Source organism: Rhinolophus hipposideros, assembly GCF_964194185.1.
Source record: "Rhinolophus hipposideros genome assembly, chromosome: 10".
Lineage (NCBI taxonomy): Eukaryota > Metazoa > Chordata > Mammalia > Chiroptera > Rhinolophidae > Rhinolophus > Rhinolophus hipposideros.
This window is the reverse complement of record NC_138056.1, coordinates 662,665-681,278: the sequence shown is the minus strand read 5'-3', so window position 1 is coordinate 681,278 and position 18,614 is coordinate 662,665. Positions and strand designations below refer to the sequence as shown.

The 18,614-nt window shown below is 65.4% G+C and overlaps 1 protein-coding gene across 1 annotated transcript; it reads left to right on the top strand.

The window, feature by feature from the left end:
- Positions 1-252: 252 nt before the first annotated feature.
- On the top strand, positions 253-12,128 carry MUC6 (mucin 6, oligomeric mucus/gel-forming; the record flags this gene model as incomplete). Its single annotated transcript, XM_081064288.1, has 31 exons — positions 253-292; positions 685-816; positions 1,172-1,234; positions 1,610-1,850; positions 1,927-2,053; positions 2,378-2,468; positions 2,541-2,650; positions 2,823-3,027; positions 3,174-3,296; positions 3,734-3,854; positions 4,045-4,183; positions 4,546-4,650; positions 4,786-4,858; positions 4,944-5,081; positions 5,329-5,490; positions 5,573-5,667; positions 5,755-5,887; positions 6,013-6,262; positions 6,348-6,400; positions 6,478-6,587; positions 6,928-7,079; positions 7,244-7,385; positions 7,472-7,582; positions 7,936-8,121; positions 8,193-8,432; positions 9,310-9,466; positions 9,674-9,817; positions 10,071-10,133; positions 10,606-10,638; positions 11,146-11,280; positions 11,815-12,128. The coding sequence occupies 31 exons, from the start codon at positions 253-255 to the stop codon at positions 12,126-12,128; spliced, it is 4,188 nt and encodes a 1,395-aa protein (XP_080920414.1).
- Between the last annotated feature and the right edge of the window lie 6,486 nt (positions 12,129-18,614).

Sequence of the window (18,614 nt, the reverse complement as noted above, 5' to 3'; positions counted from 1 at the left end):
CGGAGAGGTCACAGCCCTGTCACCTGCCCACCAGCACCGGGACCTCATCCCAGAACCACAGAAGCCTCTGGAAGGACTGCAGCGGGGAACAGGGGCGGGGGGGGGGGCTACAGGGAGGCCATAGAAAGGAGGCAGGCTGCCAGGTGAGGCCCCCAGGCCAGTCAAGCAGGGTCACCTGTCTGCCGAGCATGGCCAAAGTGGCCAGCAGGGACCAGTGCTTCCTGCCCCATGTCACCTGTGCATTTCTCCAGCATGGTCACCACAGCCCTAGGACTGTCTGGGAGGCTGACAGGTGTGGAGGAAGGAAGCAGGAAATCAGCCACTTTTAAAGCCTCTGGAAAGGGAGACGCCCAGTGTGGGGCGTCCGCCTTCACTCAGCCTCTCTGACCGCACACCAGAGCCAGTGGGTCTCAGACGGAGAGTGGCTGGGCTGACCTGGGAACACAGGGGCTGCAGCAAGACGAGGCTGTCACCCCACAGATGCCCCTGGCCCGGAGCCCTCCCTAACGCTCCCCTGCTTCCCACAGGCCCACCGAGCCCCTCTGAGCTTAGGGCTCCCCCTCCCCCGCATAACAGCCACTCAATGAGGTCCACGCAGGAGCCCAGCTGCCCCCAAACCCATGTGAGCCTCCACGGAGGCAGCGGGCCCGGTGGCAGCTGCCTCTTTGTCCTGTCAAACCCCAGAGGGGCCTGGCGCCTCTGAGAAGCGAGCGAGTGACGGGAGCCCGGCAGACGACCAGCAGATGCCCGCGGGCCGGAGGGCTCCAGAGAGCTGGTGTCCACTGTCAGGGACCTGCCCGGCCCTGCTCGCTGCCCGTGCGTGTGCGAGCATGTGCAGGTGTACACGTGCGTGCGAGTACACATGTGCACACACGGGTAGGTCCGTATCTGTGTGCACTGTGCTCTCCTCGGGGGCGCTCGTCTCCACTGTATCTCCTGCACCCAGCGGGTGTGACAGGCACCTGATCTGTGCAGATGTGCAGACTAGTGAACGAGTGAATGAACAAATGAACAAATGAACGAAGGACAACGAGAGAAGTCAGGGTGTGGAGCGCGCAGGGGCTGGGCTCCGGCCGGGTGCCATGCAGTGGGCCCTGCTCACGGCCAAGTGCTCCACGCTGGGGGACAGAAGCAGGAGGCCCCAGCACTGACCATGGCCCTGTCCTCGCAGGTCTGGACAACACCTCCTTTGCACAGCCTGACCTCCAGAGGCTAACGGACGCCCCACAGACAGGTGAGGGCCATGTGGTCTGGGGTTTCCACAAAGGGCATGCAGCTACAGAGGAGCCTCAGCCAGCCCCTCCCCTCGGGGGAGGGGGTGTAGTGGGGTGCGGTCTGGGCCGGCTTCGTGGCCCACAGACCCCAGGGCTGATGACCCCACAGACTCCACCATAGCAGCGACTCATGCTCGTGGAAAGCCAGTGCAGGAGGCAGACCCCAGCTCTGGACATGGGGTGGGGCCTCCGTCATACCCGCCCCAGGATGGGCTGGAACTTGTGAGGCCACTAGTTTCTGAGCGTGGGATCCCGGGGCGGCCGGCTCATGGGGCCAGACCTGCCCCAGCAGCCAGAAGACCAGAACCCTGAGACCCCTCCTGCTCTCTCCACAGCTCCGGGCAGGGGCCGGTGCTCCACATGGGGGGCCGGCCACTTCTCCACCTTCGACGGCCATGTGTACAACTTTAAGGGAACTTGCAACTATGTCTTTGCCGCTATCTGCGAGGATGCCGCGCCCGCCTTCAGCATCCAGCTGCGGCGAGGGCCCAGCGGCAACCTCTCCCGGGTCATCATGGAGCTGGGGGTCTCTGTGGTCACCGTGCAGGAAGGGGTCATCTCCATCAAAGACGTGGGGTGAGCCGTGTGGCCGGGAGGACAAGGGAGTGACCACGGGGCCAGGGGGTGGCCGCTGACCACTCTCATCCCACAGGGTGGTCAGCCTGCCCTACACCAGCAACGGGCTCCAGATCACACCTTTTGGCCAGAGTGTACGGCTGGTGGCCAAGCAGCTGGAGATGGAGCTGGTGGTCGTGTGGGGCCCGGGCGCCCACCTCATGGTGAGGATGCCGGCGGGAGGCAGGGGAGAGGGGAGGGGTGTGTGTGGCTGCAACTGCAGGCACACAGGTTGGCGGGTGGGGCTGGGGTCTGTCCTCCTTGGGGTAGGGGTCCTGAACAGCTACCCAGCTCCCACAGCTTGGTGCTGAACCCAGCCAGGAGCCTGGATGGGCCTGGGCTTCCCCACTTGAAAACTAGCACAATCCAGCAAGACCAGAAGGGCCCCTGGGAGGAGTAGGGAGGGGCCCCCAGAGCAGTGGCTCTGCATCTGGGCGCGGTGTCCCGGGGCCCCGCCCACACCACGCTGTGGGGGTGCCCTCCCTCAGGTCCTTGTGGAGGAGAAGCACATGGGCAAGATGTGCGGGCTCTGCGGGAACTTCGACGGCAAGAAGACCAACGAATTTCTGAGCGAGGATGGTAGGTGGGGGTGGGGCCCAGGCCCCGGCGGCCAGCCCCGTGGTGCTGACCTTGCCCCTCCTGTGCCCCCAGGAAAACTCTTGGAACCCCACAAGTACGCGGCTCTCCAGAAGTTGGATGACCCCAATGAGATCTGCGCCTTCGAAGCCATCCCCAGCCCCCAGGTCCTGCAGGCAGAGCATGTACGTGAGGCGGGCGTGCCATCAGGGTCATAGGAACCCTCCGGCCATAGTGGGGTCAGCCACGGGCTCTGACAGGGTCCCCGAGGCCGACACCCCCAGCCTTCCCAGCCAAACAGCACTGGGTGTGAAACAGGGCCTTCACGCCCATGACCCTGAGTGGCCCTCTGCCCAGGCCCAGACCTGCACCCGGCTGCTGACCCTGGTGTCCCCCAAGTGCACTGTGCCCAAGGAGCTGTTCCTGTTGAGCTGCCAGGCGGACATGGAAGCGTGTGCCCAGCCAGGCCCGAACTGCAGCTGTGCCACGCTGTCTGAGTACTCGCGCCAGTGCAGCATGGCTGGCCAGCCCGTGAGGCGCTGGCGGGGCCCTGGCCTCTGCTGTGAGTCCTGGGGAGGGCAGCAGGGAGGGCCAGGGCCCCGAATCCCATCTCGTCCAAGACAGGACAGTGAGGTGGAGGGTAGCCGGGCAGGCAGCGGGGACCCTGCGGTGCCCCTACCCACTCACCAGGCCACTGTGTGCCTGCAGCCCTGGGCCAGTGCCCAGCCAACCAGGTGTACCAGGAGTGTGGCCAGGCCTGTGTCAAGACCTGCTCGAACCCACAGCACAGCTGCTCCAGCTTCTGCACCTTCGGCTGCTTCTGCCCGGAAGGTGAGCCTGCCGTTCCCCACAGGAGCCTGCAGATGAGCCCAGACGCGGGGCATCAGCCCCCGCCCCACCCAGCACATTGCTCCACCGGGCGTGTTGGGGCCAGGACCCCTTGCTGCCCCCACAGTGTCCCATGGTCATGCCTGCAAATCCCCAGGGCTGTGGGGGGTCTGAGAGGCTGTGTGGGGGAGGGGTGGGGTTGGAGCTAGACCCCGGCAGGGCCTGCCGCTCACCAGGAACAGCCCCTGGCCTGGGCTGTCACCAGGGGACGGGGCACTGCAGTGCGGGGCTGGAGGGGGAGGGTCACAGCTGAAGCCTGCACTGGGACATGGCCCAGAGCCAGGCGCGAGGGCCTCCTGGGGACAGGCCAAGGAGGGGCTGCCCAGAAGGAGGGTGGGAGGTTCCTCCTTGCTGCAGCCCCAGGAAGTCCCCTCTTGTAGGTACGGTTCTTGACGACGTCTCCAAAAACCTCACCTGCGTGCCTGTCGCCCAGTGTCCCTGCACGCTTGGCGGGGTGGCCTATGCCCCCGGGGAGGTCACAGCAGATGCCTGCCGCACCTGGTGAGTATGGGGCAGCCTGTGAAGGCACAGACAGGACGGGGACACGAGGGACACGGGAACCTGGGGGCAGCCTCAGGTTCCTCAGTCCTCAGTCCTGGGGACAGCCAGCTTGCCAGCCCAGAGCAGCCTGGGGTGCCATCTGGACCTAGCAGCCCTGCCCACCGCTCTGGCTCACCCTCCCCACACACAGCAAGTGCGCCATGGGACGCTGGAGATGTGAGGAGCGCCCCTGCCCACGGCGTTGCACCCTGGAAGGCGGCTCCTTTGTCACCACCTTTGATGCCAGGCCCTACCGCTTCCATGGCACCTGCACCTACATTCTCGTCCAGGTGGGACACGCCAACCATCGGGGCCTCCCAGGGGATTGCCAGGAGGTGTCACCATGGGGACATCACAAGGGTCCCGCCAGGAGGGGTCCCCATGGGGACATCACAAGGGGTCCCGCCAGGAGGGGTCCCCATGGGGACATCACAAGGGTTCCCGCCAGGAGGGGTCCCCATGGGGACATCACAAGGGGTCCCGCCAGAAGGGGTCCCCATGGGGACATCACAAGGGGTCCCGCCAGGAGGGGTCCCCATGGGGACATCACAAGGGGTCCCGCCAGGAGGGGTCCCCATGGGGACATCACAAGGGGTCCCGCCAGGAGGGGTCACCATAAGCACCCATCCTCTGTACTGACCACCCCCTCCAGAGCCCCCAGCTCCCTGACGGGGGCTCTGTCATGGCCGTCTACGACAAGACTGGGTACTCGCACTCGGAGACCGCCCTGGTCGCCGTCATCTACATGTCCAGCCAGGTAAGGCTGCTCTGCCAGGTAAGGAGCAGACGCGTCCCCACTGCATCCCAGTTCCTGCTGCTCCCTTCCTAGCCCGCAGGAGGGGGACACCTACCCCCCTTCCAGCAACCGTGACTCAGGCCCCCCTCCCTCTAGGACAAAATCGTGATTTCTCAGGACGAGGTGGTCACCAACAATGGAGATGTCAAGTGGCTGCCATACAAGACCGGTAGGTCCACTGCCCCTGCCTAGCGCCCAGTGCCTCTGGGCCGGGGTCCCAAAGCATGCCGCCTGCTGAGCCCGTCTCCCCTCAGGCAACATCACGGTCTTCAGACAGACATCCACCCACCTCCAGATGGCCACCAGCTTCGGACTGGAGCTCGTGATCCAGCTACAGCCCGTGTTCCAGCTGTACGTCACCGTCGGGCCCCAATTCAGAGGCCAGACGAGAGGTGAGTCCCTCCCTGCCCGCCACGGTCAGCCCGGCTGCCCTGTCCCCATCTGGCTTGGCCACGTCAGAAGGGAAGGGCCCACCACAGCCCTGCACTGGCCCAGCAGGTCCGGCGGCCATGGGCGCAGGCCAGCCTCTCCTGAAGGCCAGCCCTCCCAGGGGTGCATGCCTCGTGCCCATGGCACGGTTGGGGGTGCAGGGCAGGACAGGGACGCAGGCCAGCCGTGCTCATGGCCCCGTTCGCTCAGGGCTCTGCGGCAACTTCAACGGGGACACAACAGATGACTTCATGACCAGCATGGGCATGGCGGAGGGCACCGCCTCGCTCTTTGTGGACTCCTGGCGGGCGGGGAACTGCCCGGCTGCACTGGAGCGTGAGACTGACCCCTGCTCCATGAGCCAGCTCAACAGTGAGTCCTGGGCCCCGGGGGCTGCGGAGTCAGCAGGAAACCCACGCAGGCGAGCATGAGACCCACTGGCCTATCCCTGCAGAGGTGTGCGCGGAGACCCACTGCTCGGTGCTGGTGAAGAAGGCCACTGTGTTTGAGAAGTGCCACGCCGTGGTGAACCCCAAGCCTTTCTACAAGGTGGGCAGGGCCTGCTGGCCGGCGGCACCCGGGGAAGCCTGGGCAGCAAGGGGGGGGGCAGGCACCCATGCAGCTGTCTCCCTGCAGAGGTGTGTGTACCAAGCTTGCAACTATGAGGAGACCTTCCCGTATATCTGCGCTGCCCTGGGGGACTATGCCCACACATGTGCCTCGAGGGGCGTCCTGCTCTGGGGCTGGAGAAACAGTGTAGACAACTGCAGTACGTGCCGGGGCAGGAGAGGGTCCCAGGGTCATGGGAGGGCAGGGGCCACAACGGGGCTCCAGGGCCCAGAGCCTTGGCCCTGCCCAGCCATCCCTGAGGGTCTGACTCCCGTTCCCCCACAGCCATCCCCTGCACGGGCAACCGGACATTCAGCGACAACAGCCAGGCCTGCGACCGCACATGCTTCTCACTGTCTGACCGCACAGCTGAGTGCCACCCCAGCGCTGTCCCTGTGGACGGCTGCAACTGCCCTGAGGGCACCTACCTGGACCACAAGACTGAGTGTGTGCACAAGGCCCAGTGTCCCTGCCTCCTGGACAGCCACAAGTTCATCCTGGCCAACCAGTCTGCTGTGGTCAACGGTGTCCTCTGGTGCGTGACGGGGTCCCGGGTGGACCCCCGCCTTGGCCTGCAGCCCCTCTCCCAGGGCTGGTCACTCACACGGTCTCTCTTGCAGCTATTGCATCAACGGGCGGTTAAGCTGCCGGGGGCAGCCGCAGATGCTCCTGGGTACGTAATGAGGCCGAGATGGTGGGCCTGGGCAGTGGTGTGTTGCCCACCACCTCACCTGCGCCCCTTTCCTGCAGCAACCTGCTCAGCATCCAAGACATTCCAGTCCTGCAGCCAGTCCTCGCAGAACAAGTTTGGGGCGGCCTGTGCCCCCACGTGCCAGATGCTGGCCACCGGCACCCCCTGCGTAAGGCTGGGGCGAGTGCTCCTTAGAGGGCTTCCCCACTGGACAACTTGTGGCGGACGTTCCTATAGTGGACGCCTGGAGCCTCCCATGGGGCCATGAGATGATGTCCACAAAGCCCCCAGGGAAGGCAGACCAAGCCTCTGGCGCTGTTCTCCAGTGGGGCCCCTCAGCTTGGGGAGAGTGGGGAGGGGACACAACAGCCCAGCAGTGACACAGAAGCCCCCCTGGAACCTTCCCTAAGGGAGGGGCGGGTTTGCTAAGAGAAAGGCCCAGAGCAGGGTGGATGTAGGGAGGAGTGCTGGGGGCCCCTCCGAGGCGCTGCTGACCCTCCCCCCTGCAGGTGCCCACCAAGTGCGAGCCAGGCTGCGTCTGTGCTGAGGGGCTCTACGAGAACGCCAGCGGGCAGTGCGTGCCCCCTGATGAATGCCCATGCGAGTTTGCAGGGGTCTCCTACCCCCGGGGTGCCGAGCTCCATACCGACTGTCAGACCTGGTAAGCCACAGCCCCACCCTGGAGACCCAGGAGGCCCAGGGATGTCCTCGGGGTCTCGGGATGGCAGGGGGTCCCCCACCAACTCCATGCAGGTCAGCCTCATGTGGGGGTGCATGTGTGGCTGGGTCTCCCCGAAACCCCAGAACAGCCTGCTCCTCCCCCAGCACCTGCTCGAGGGGGAAGTGGACATGTCAGCAGAGCGTCCACTGCTCGTCCACCTGTACCCTCTATGGGGAAGGACACATGGTCACGTTCGACGGGCAGCGGTTTGTGTTCGATGGCAACTGCGAATACATTCTGGTCACGGTGAGGCCTTAAGGGGGACACTGTGAGGCCCTGGTGGGGACACGGTAAGGCCGTGGGGCATCCTCTTCAGCACCCCCTCCCCACAGGATGGCTGCGGCGCCAATGACTCGCAGCCCACCTTGAAGATCCTGACGGAGAACGTTGTGTGCGGGAAGTCGGGCGTCACCTGCTCCCGGGCCATCAGGCTCTCCCTGGGGGTGAGTGGGGCAGGCAGGGGTCCCCACACCTCAGCCACCAAGCCCAGGCCCCTGCCCCTCTGTGCCGCCTGCTGCTCACTGCCCCCTGCTCTGGTCTCCTGACCCACACGACGGGCAGCTGTGTCTCCCGGAGTTGGACAGCCCGGGGAGACGGGGTCCTTCCAGAAGCCTGACTCAGCCCTCGGTGGTGTCCGTGATGTTCTGGAACGTTCCGCCTGTGGCGGCTCCAGAGGGTAGGCCGCCAGCAGGCACTGGCCGCACACACTCTTAAGGGACTCAGTCCACCCTGCTGGGAGAGCATGGGCGGGGAGGCGGCTGGGTGCACACAGCCCCGTGACAGGCCTGCCCCACAGGGCCTATCCATCGTGCTGGCCGATAGGAACTACACAGTCAGCGGGGCAAACCCCCACGTGCACTTCCGGGTGAAGGCCGGCTCCTTGCACCTGGTGCTGGACGTGACCATCGGCAGCAGCTACAACCTGACCCTCGTCTGGAACAAGCACATGACCGTCTTTATCAAGTTGGCTCGTGCCTCCCAGGTACCGTGTCGCCCCTGCCTGGCTGCCTGGGGTGTGGGGCAGCGCTGCCCACCTGACACTGCCCCCCGCAGGACGCCCTGTGCGGCTTGTGTGGCAACTACAACGGCAACATGAAGGACGACTTTGAGACACGCAGCAAGTATGTGGCGTCCAGTGAGCTGGAGTTCGTGAACTCATGGAAGGAGAGTCCACTGTGCGGGGATGCGGGCTTTGCACTAGACCCCTGCAGCCGCAACACCTTCCGCCGGGCCTGGGCTGAGCGCAAGTGCGGCATCATCAACAGCCAGATCTTCGCTGCCTGCCACAGCCAGGTGGGTCACGGCCACAGCCGGGTGGGTCACGGCCACGGCCAGGTGGGTTCCCGCCACGGCCAGGTGGGTTCCCGCCACGGCCAGGTGGGTCACGGCCACGGCCGGGTGGGTCACGGCCACGGCCAGGTGGGTCACGGCCACGGCCAGGTGGGTTCCCGCCACGGCCAGGTGGGTTCCCGCCACGGCCGGGTGGGTCACGGCCACGGCCGGGTGGGTCACGGCCACGGCCGGGTGGGTTCCCGCCACGGCCGGGTGGGTTCCCGCCACGGCCGGGTGGTTTCCCGCCACGGCCGGGTGGGTCACGGCCACGGCCGGGTGGGTCACGGCCACGGCCGGGTGGGTCACGGCCACGGCCGGGTGGGTTCCCGCCACGGCCGGGTGGGTTCCCGCCACGGCCGGGTGGGTTCCCGCCACGGCCGGGTAGGTCACGGCCACGGCCGGGTGGGTCACGGCCACGGCCGGGTGGGTTCCCGCCACGGCCGGGTGGGTTCCCGCCACGGCCGGGTGGGTTCCGGCCACGGCCGGGTGGGTCCCGGCCACGGCCGGGTGGGTCACGGCCACGGCCGGGTGGGTTCCCGCCACGGCCGGGTGGGTTCCCGCCACGGCCGGGTGGGTCCCGGCCACGGCCGGGTGGGTCCCGGCCACGGCCGGGTGGGTCACGGCCATGGCCGGGTGGGTTCCCGCCATAGGCAGATGGGTTCCCGCCACAGCCAGGTGGGTTCCCGCCACAGCCAGGTGGGTTCCCGCCATAGGCAGATGGGTTTCCGCCACGGCCGGTGGGTTGCACAGCGGTGAGGCCCTGACCTCTGGCTATGAGAACAGCCCCTGGCCCGCGGACAGTGGGCCGGGCAGGTGCACTGAGGGCCGCCTCCCGCAGGTGTACCGCATGCCTTACTACGAGGCCTGTGTGCGTGACACGTGCGGGTGCGACAGCGGTGGGGACTGCGAGTGCCTGTGCGACACCGTGGCCGCTTACGCCCAGGCCTGCCTGGACAAGGGCGTCTGTGTGGACTGGAGAGCCCCCGACTTCTGCCGTGAGTGCCCTCCTCCTACCCACTAGGGGCCGAGGGGCGCGCGGGCTGCTCTGGCTGTAGCACTCCTCCCGGGGCGGGCAGTGGACGGTGTGACGCAGGGAGATCCTGCAGAGGGACCGTTGCAGGCCCACCCTCGGGCTCCCTGGCACACTGCTGAGGGGCTCTGTGGCAGGCTCAGAGCCACCTGACAGGTGCCCATCCTCCCAGCCATCTACTGCGGCTTCTACAACACCCACACGCGGGCTGGTGACGGCCAGTTCCAGTACACCCAGGAGGCCAACTGCACATGGCACTACCAGCCGTGCCTCTGCCCGCAGCAGTTGCAGAGCCTGCCAGTCACCAACATCGAAGGTACAGCCATGGAGAGGGGACGGGTCTGCTTGGGGAGCTGATGGCTTCCGAGGCTGGTGGAGAGGGGCCTGAGGGCAAAGGGCGGGAAAGGTGGGGGTGCAGCCTGGAGGGTACAGACTACAACTGGAGCGGGGGAGGCAATGCAGGGAGTCTGGGGTTCAGAGGAGAGGTCAGGACCGGCTGTGGACAGAGAGGGAGGCGTCCAGCCCCAGGCACTGACATGTAGCCACTTTCCACATGCCCCCCGCCCCAGGCTGCTACAACTGCACCCAGGATGAGTACTTCGACCAGAAGAAGGGGACATGTGTGCCGTGCCGTAAGCTCAGTCCTCAGTGCCCACACCCACCCAGGTCCCACACAAACCTAGGGCCAGCTCCGCACTCCCCAGGCTGTGCCCCTGGGGGGCTGAAATACCTCCAGTCCCCAGACAGCAGAGACACAGGGAAAAGACCAGGCTTCCCCCACCCCAGATGCTGACTCAAAAGCCCCCATCCCTGCTGGGTGTGTGGCAACAGAGGGACCACTTGGGGATACAGTAACGGGGACTGGGGAGCTGCACTAAGGTGGTCGGTGTCCTGGCTGCCAGGCTACCCACATGGCTGGGGAGTGCTGGGAGGGATGAGATGGGCAGGTAGGACAGAGGAGCAGGGCCCCGCCTCCGTGATGGCTCCACCCCCTGGCCCTGTCTCCAGCAAGCACCTGACTCAGGCCCTGGGGACACACCTGAAGGCTTCAGAAGGACTGGGGGGGTGGGGGGGGTGCGGCCCTGACCACCCCTCCTGTTTCAGGTCTGCTGCCCACACCGCCCACGCCCACCACAGGTGATTGCACGCATACTAGGTGCCAAGGTGAAGCAGTGTTCCCCTGGGCCCTCCCCCAGATGCCCGTCAGCCCAGCCATGTCTGTGGCAGTGGGTTGAGGCAGGGAAGGGAGGGCACCGCGGCTTCCCTGGGGCTGCCCTGTAATATGGGGGCAGTGAGTGCTGCCCAGGGAGGCACCGGGGTGCTGCGTGAAAGCTCACCTCCTGGCTGACCAACAGCTGGCTCTGTGGTGTCCCCACCAGACAGCCACTGTCTCAGCAGGGCTGATGGAGCTCACGTAGCCCTAGAAAGGCCACAGGCCAGCCCCTGTGCCTCCCATTCAGCCCACCTGGGTGGGGGTGCTGCGTGGCCTGGGGGACCAGCAAGCAAGAGAAGGGGCTCCTCCCAAGGGTGTGCCCCACAGTAATGGCATATCTGTCCACTCAGGCTTGCCTTCCACAGAGACCAGGCCCACCACGGCTACTACCCCCAGGGCCACTGGGCTCAGCTCCACTGCACCCTCACCAGGCTCCCTGCCCACACGTGCAACCCCGACCATCGGCTTTACACACACGCCCACACCCACTGCCAGGGCCACGGCCTCTGCACCCTCCTCCACACAGACAGGCCCCACCCCGGCAGATGCGACAGTCTCCTCAGGAGGTAAGGCCCACACTGCAGTGGCAGGCACACACGCATGACCCCAGAGGGCTCCATGGGGTATGGGGCAGGGGGGCCTCACTTCTCTGCTGAGTAGATTCTTAGGCACAGAAATCCCTGTGCCAGGGAGCAGAGCTAGGTTTCTCTGAAAGGTTTTTTTAAGGATCAGCTGGTCATAAGATGTCGCCATCCTTGCTATCCAATAGCTGCGTTACTGGAAAGCGTGTAGGACCTGCCTGGTGAAGGACCCTGGCAGCACATGCCAGCCCTCCATGCAGCCTACCCCTCACCAGCCCACCCACCCCACCCCACCCCACAGGACCCCCTTCCGGCTGCCCAGGGACCATGAGGGGATAGGACATGGCTTCTGCTACCAAGAGCAGCTGGAGGGGACAGCCAGTGTCCCAGTCAGGTCACTGGAAATGCCACTGAGGCTCATAGAATCAAGGCCGGTTGACAGGTCATGAGTGTCAGCTGGAAAGATACACGCCCCTCTTAGAGGGTCCACTGTGCCGAGCCAGCCAGTCTCCGGGGCAGGTGGGGGCAGGGCCGGGGACTCGACGGAGCTCGTGCGGAGGGCAGACGGGCTAGAAGGCATGCTCTGGGCCATTCCCTGCAGGGTCACCCAGAACCACCTCTGCCGTCACCACGCGGGCCACAACAGTACCGGCCCCCACAGCCACTCACAGGTCAACGGTCACAGGACCCACAGTGACGCAGGCGACGACGGTGCCCACAGCACCTGCTCACGGCACAGCCACACAATCCACAGCTCGGTCCACAGCACACACCACGGCATCACGGTCACCTTCAGCAACGGCAGGAACCTCCACAGGGACCCCCAAAAGTAAGCATGCCCCACCACATGCTCCCTCAGAGGTGCCAAGGACGTGGGCTCAACGCCCAGCCCAACAACCCCAATGGCAGGCAGGGACGGCTTCCCCCAGAAGGGACAACCTGCCGCGATGCCAGCCCTGAGCCACCTTCCTAAGTGCGCCCCTCTCTGAACTTCATGGCCAAAGCTCCCAGCTCCCACTGACAAAAGCAGCCCCCAGCCCGGGTAGGGCAGGCCCCAGGAAACAGCAGAAACCCCAAGGCACTTGATGCAAAGTACCAGGCCCAGCTCTGCACAAGATACCACAACATCCAAAGGCCCTGATGGAACCCACACACAGACTCACAGGGGTGGACAGGCACCAAACATGGCCACCCTGACAGGAAGTAAGGCGCCACGTAGGACAGAAGGGGAGGAAACGAACCAAATCCACAGGCAGCAACACTGAGGGAGGCCACCAACTGGGAAAAGAGAGAACCAATGAGGAGAGAGACTGAGGCACGGGGGACTCGTCATTAGGTGCATGTGAAGCTAAAAGCAAAAGGAACAAAAGGTCACAGTGGGTGACAAGCTGGTCACCAAAATGGCAAGCGTGAGTGACAGAGGGTTTGACTCACCCACAATTTCCCACAGCATCGTCTACCTACCCCTGGACCCCAGGAACGCCACTCGAACAGAAGACAACACACCTGGAGCACCCAGGGTCCCCAAGGCCCACGTCAGGCCACAGCACTCGCCAAAGCAGCCCACAGACGACTCCTGCCAACGCCACACCCGGACCCCACATTCCCTTCACCACTCACTCCGTCCCCACGGCTTCTCTGTCCACCACGTCCCACACCACTCGTCCGCCCACGGGAACATCCTCCCGGACCACCAACAATGCCCCAAGCCCGTCTCGACCCCACAGCACTCTTTCCACTCATGGTCCAAGCTCTGCCACCTCCTCTGTCACTCCAACCACTCACCGTGTAATCACCCCGACCGGCACAGACGCCCACACTTCCACATCCCCCACGAGGCCTACGGGCACTCTTCCCTTATCGACACACGTCCCTGTCACAGGCACGGTGCCCTCCCCCACTTCCCCGCCATGGACCAAGACCACTCAAGCCCACGGCTCTGCCAGCACCGCCAAAACCTCTTCTTCCTTCGTGCCACCCCCATCAGCACCAGCCCACTCGGGGACCACATGGGCTCCACGCACCACCATCTCCGCCAAGCCCACCAGTAGAGGAACCGGTACCCCCGTGACACACAGCGCCACGGCCACCGCCACCCCCGGGCCCCACACTGCCCTCACCACTCACTCCGTCCCCACGGCTTCTCTGTCCACCACGTCCCACACCACTCGTCCGCCCACGGGAACATCCTCCCGGACCACCAACAATGCCCCAAGCCCGTCTCGACCCCACAGCACTCTTTCCACTCATGGTCCAAGCTCTGCCACCTCCTCTGTCACTCCAACCACTCACCGTGTAATCACCCCGACCGGCACAGACGCCCACACTTCCACAGCCACGGCGAGGCCAACCGGCACTCTTCCCCCATCGACACACGTCCCTGTCACAGGCACGGTGCCCTCCCCCACTTCCCCGCCATGGACCAAGACCACTCAAGCCCACGGCTCTGCCAGCACCGCCAAAACCTCTTCTTCCTTCGTGCCACCCCCATCAGCACCAGCCCACTCGGGGACCACATGGGCTCCACGCACCACCATCTCCGCCAAGCCCACCAGTAGAGGAACCGGTACCCCCGTGACACACAGCGCCACGGCCACTGCCACCCCCGGGCCCCACACTGCCCTCACCACTCACTCCGTCCCCACGGCTTCTCTGTCCACCACGTCCCACACCACTCGTCCGCCCACGGGAACATCCTCCCGGACCACCAACAATGCCCCAAGCCCGTCTCGACCCCACAGCACTCTTTCCACTCATGGTCCAAGCTCTGCCACCTCCTCTGTCACTCCAACCACTCACCGTGTAATCACCCCGACCGGCACAGACGCCCACACTTCCACATCCCCCACGAGGCCTACGGGCACTCTTCCCTTATCGACACACGTCCCTGTCACAGGCACGGTGCCCTCCCCCACTTCCCCGCCATGGACCAAGACCACTCAAGCCCACGGCTCTGCCAGCACCGCCAAAACCTCTTCTTCCTTCGTGCCACCCCCATCAGCACCAGCCCACTCGGGGACCACATGGGCTCCACGCACCACCATCTCCGCCAAGCCCACCAGTAGAGGAACCGGTACCCCCGTGACACACAGCGCCACGGCCACCGCCACCCCCGGGCCCCACACTGCCCTCACCACTCACTCCGTCCCCACGGCTTCTCTGTCCACCACGTCCCACACCACTCGTCCGCCCACGGGAACATCCTCCCGGACCACCAACAATGCCCCAAGCCCGTCTCGACCCCACAGCACTCTTTCCACTCATGGTCCAAGCTCTGCCACCTCCTCTGTCACTCCAACCACTCACCGTGTAATCACCCCGACCGGCACAGACGCCCACACTTCCACATCCCCCACGAGGCCTACGGGCACTCTTCCCCCATCGACACACGTCCCTGTCACAGGCACGGTGCCCTCCCCCACTTCCCCGCCATGGACCAAGACCACTCAAGCCCACGGCTCTGCCAGCACCGCCAAAACCTCTTCTTCCTTCGTGCCACCCCCATCAGCACCAGCCCACTCGGGGACCACATGGGCTCCACGCACCACCATCTCCGCCAAGCCCACCAGTAGAGGAACCGGTACCCCCGTGACACACAGCGCCACGGCCACCGCCACCCCCGGGCCCCACACTGCCCTCACCACTCACTCCGTCCCCACGGCTTCTCTGTCCACCACGTCCCACACCACTCGTCCGCCCACGGGAACATCCTCCCGGACCACCAACAATGCCCCAAGCCCGTCTCGACCCCACAGCACTCTTTCCACTCATGGTCCAAGCTCTGCCACCTCCTCTGTCACTCCAACCACTCACCGTGTAATCACCCCGACCGGCACAGACGCCCACACTTCCACAGCCACGGCGAGGCCAACCGGCACTCTTCCCCCATCGACACACGTCCCTGTCACAGGCACGGTGCCCTCCCCCACTTCCCCGCCATGGACCAAGACCACTCAAGCCCACGGCTCTGCCAGCACCGCCAAAACCTCTTCTTCCTTCGTGCCACCCCCATCAGCACCAGCCCACTCGGGGACCACATGGGCTCCACGCACCACCATCTCCGCCAAGCCCACCAGTAGAGGAACCGGTACCCCCGTGACACACAGCGCCACGGCCACCGCCACCCCCGGGCCCCACACTGCCCTCACCACTCACTCCGTCCCCACGGCTTCTCTGTCCACCACGTCCCACACCACTCGTCCGCCCACGGGAACATCCTCCCGGACCACCAACAATGCCCCAAGCCCGTCTCGACCCCACAGCACTCTTTCCACTCATGGTCCAAGCTCTGCCACCTCCTCTGTCACTCCAACCACTCACCGTGTAATCACCCCGACCGGCACAGACGCCCACACTTCCACATCCCCCACGAGGCCTACGGGCACTCTTCCCTTATCGACACACGTCCCTGTCACAGGCACGGTGCCCTCCCCCACTTCCCCGCCATGGACCAAGACCACTCAAGCCCACGGCTCTGCCAGCACCGCCAAAACCTCTTCTTCCTTCGTGCCACCCCCATCAGCACCAGCCCACTCGGGGACCACATGGGCTCCACGCACCACCATCTCCGCCAAGCCCACCAGTAGAGGAACCGGTACCCCCGTGACACACAGCGCCACGGCCACCGCCACCCCCGGGCCCCACACTCCCCTCACCACTCACTCCGTCCCCACGGCTTCTCTGTCCACCACGTCCCACACCACTCGTCCGCCCACGGGAACATCCTCCCGGACCACCAACAATGCCCCAAGCCCGTCTCGACCCCACAGCACTCTTTCCACTCATGGTCCAAGCTCTGCCACCTCCTCTGTCACTCCAACCACTCACCGTGTAATCACCCCGACCGGCACAGACGCCCACACTTCCACATCCCCCACGAGGCCTACGGGCACTCTTCCCCCATCGACACACGTCCCTGTCACAGGCACGGTGCCCTCCCCCACTTCCCCGCCATGGACCAAGACCACTCAAGCCCACGGCTCTGCCAGCACCGCCAAAACCTCTTCTTCCTTCGTGCCACCCCCATCAGCACCAGCCCACTCGGGGACCACATGGGCTCCACGCACCACCATCTCCGCCAAGCCCACCAGTAGAGGAACCGGTACCCCCGTGACACACAGCGCCACGGCCACCGCCACCCCCGGGCCCCACACTGCCCTCACCACTCACTCCGTCCCCACGGCTTCTCTGTCCACCACGTCCCACACCACTCGTCCGCCCACGGGAACATCCTCCCGGACCACCAACAATGCCCCAAGCCCGTCTCGACCCCACAGCACTCTTTCCACTCATGGTCCAAGCTCTGCCACCTCCTCTGTCACTCCAACCACTCACCGTGTAATCACCCCGACCGGCACAGACGCCCACACTTCCACAGCCACGGCGAGGCCAACCGGCACTCTTCCCCCATCGACACACGTCCCTGTCACAGGCACGGTGCCCTCCCCCACTTCCCCGCCATGGACCAAGACCACTCAAGCCCACGGCTCTGCCAGCACCGCCAAAACCTCTTCTTCCTTCGTGCCACCCCCATCAGCACCAGCCCACTCGGGGACCACATGGGCTCCACGCACCACCATCTCCGCCAAGCCCACCAGTAGAGGAACCGGTACCCCCGTGACACACAGCGCCACGGCCACCGCCACCCCCGGGCCCCACACTGCCCTCACCACTCACTCCGTCCCCACGGCTTCTCTGTCCACCACGTCCCACACCACTCGTCCGCCCACGGGAACATCCTCCCGGACCACCAACAATGCCCCAAGCCCGTCTCGACCCCACAGCACTCTTTCCACTCATGGTCCAAGCTCTGCCACCTCCTCTGTCACTCCAACCACTCACCGTGTAATCACCCCGACCGGCACAGACGCCCACACTTCCACATCCCCCACGAGGCCTACGGGCACTCTTCCCTTATCGACACACGTCCCTGTCACAGGCACGGTGCCCTCCCCCACTTCCCCGCCATGGACCAAGACCACTCAAGCCCACGGCTCTGCCAGCACCGCCAAAACCTCTTCTTCCTTCGTGCCACCCCCATCAGCACCAGCCCACTCGGGGACCACATGGGCTCCACGCACCACCATCTCCGCCAAGCCCACCAGTAGAGGAACCGGTACCCCCGTGACACACAGCGCCACGGCCACCGCCACCCCCAGGCCCCACACTCCCCTCACCACTCACTCCGTCCCCACGGCTTCTCTGTCCACCACGTCCCACACCACTCGTCCGCCCACGGGAACATCCTCCCGGACCACCAACAATGCCCCAAGCCCGTCTCGACCCCACAGCACTCTTTCCACTCATGGTCCAAGCTCTGCCACCTCCTCTGTCACTCCAACCACTCACCGTGTAATCACCCCGACCGGCACAGACGCCCACACTTCCACATCCCCCACGAGGCCTACGGGCACTCTTCCCCCATCGACACACGTCCCTGTCACAGGCACGGTGCCCTCCCCCACTTCCCCGCCATGGACCAAGACCACTCAAGCCCACGGCTCTGCCAGCACCGCCAAAACCTCTTCTTCCTTCGTGCCACCCCCATCAGCACCAGCCCACTCGGGGACCACATGGGCTCCACGCACCACCATCTCCGCCAAGCCCACCAGTAGAGGAACCGGTACCCCCGTGACACACAGCGCCACGGCCACCGCCACCCCCGGGCCCCACACTGCCCTCACCACTCACTCCGTCCCCACGGCTTCTCTGTCCACCACGTCCCACACCACTCGTCCGCCCACGGGAACATCCTCCCGGACCACCAACAATGCCCCAAGCCCGTCTCGACCCCACAGCACTCTTTCCACTCATGGTCCAAGCTCTGCCACCTCCTCTGTCACTCCAACCACTCACCGTGTAATCACCCCGACCGGCACAGACGCCCACACTTCCACATCCCCCACGAGGCCTACGGGCACTCTTCCCTTATCGACACACGTCCCTGTCACAGGCACGGTGCCCTCCCCCACTTCCCCGCCATGGACCAAGACCACTCAAGCCCACGGTTCTGCCAGCACCGCCAAAACCTCTTCTTCCTTCGTGCCACCCCCATCAGCACCAGCCCACTCGGGGACCACATGGGCTCCACGCACCACCATCTCCGCCAAGCCCACCAGTAGAGGAACCGGTACCCCCGTGACACACAGCGCCACGGCCACCGCCACCCCCAGGCCCCACACTCCCCTCACCACTCACTCCGTCCCCACGGCTTCTCTGTCCACCACGTCCCACACCACTCGTCCGCCCACGGGAACATCCTCCCGGACCACCAACAATGCCCCAAGCCCGTCTCGACCCCACAGCACTCTTTCCACTCA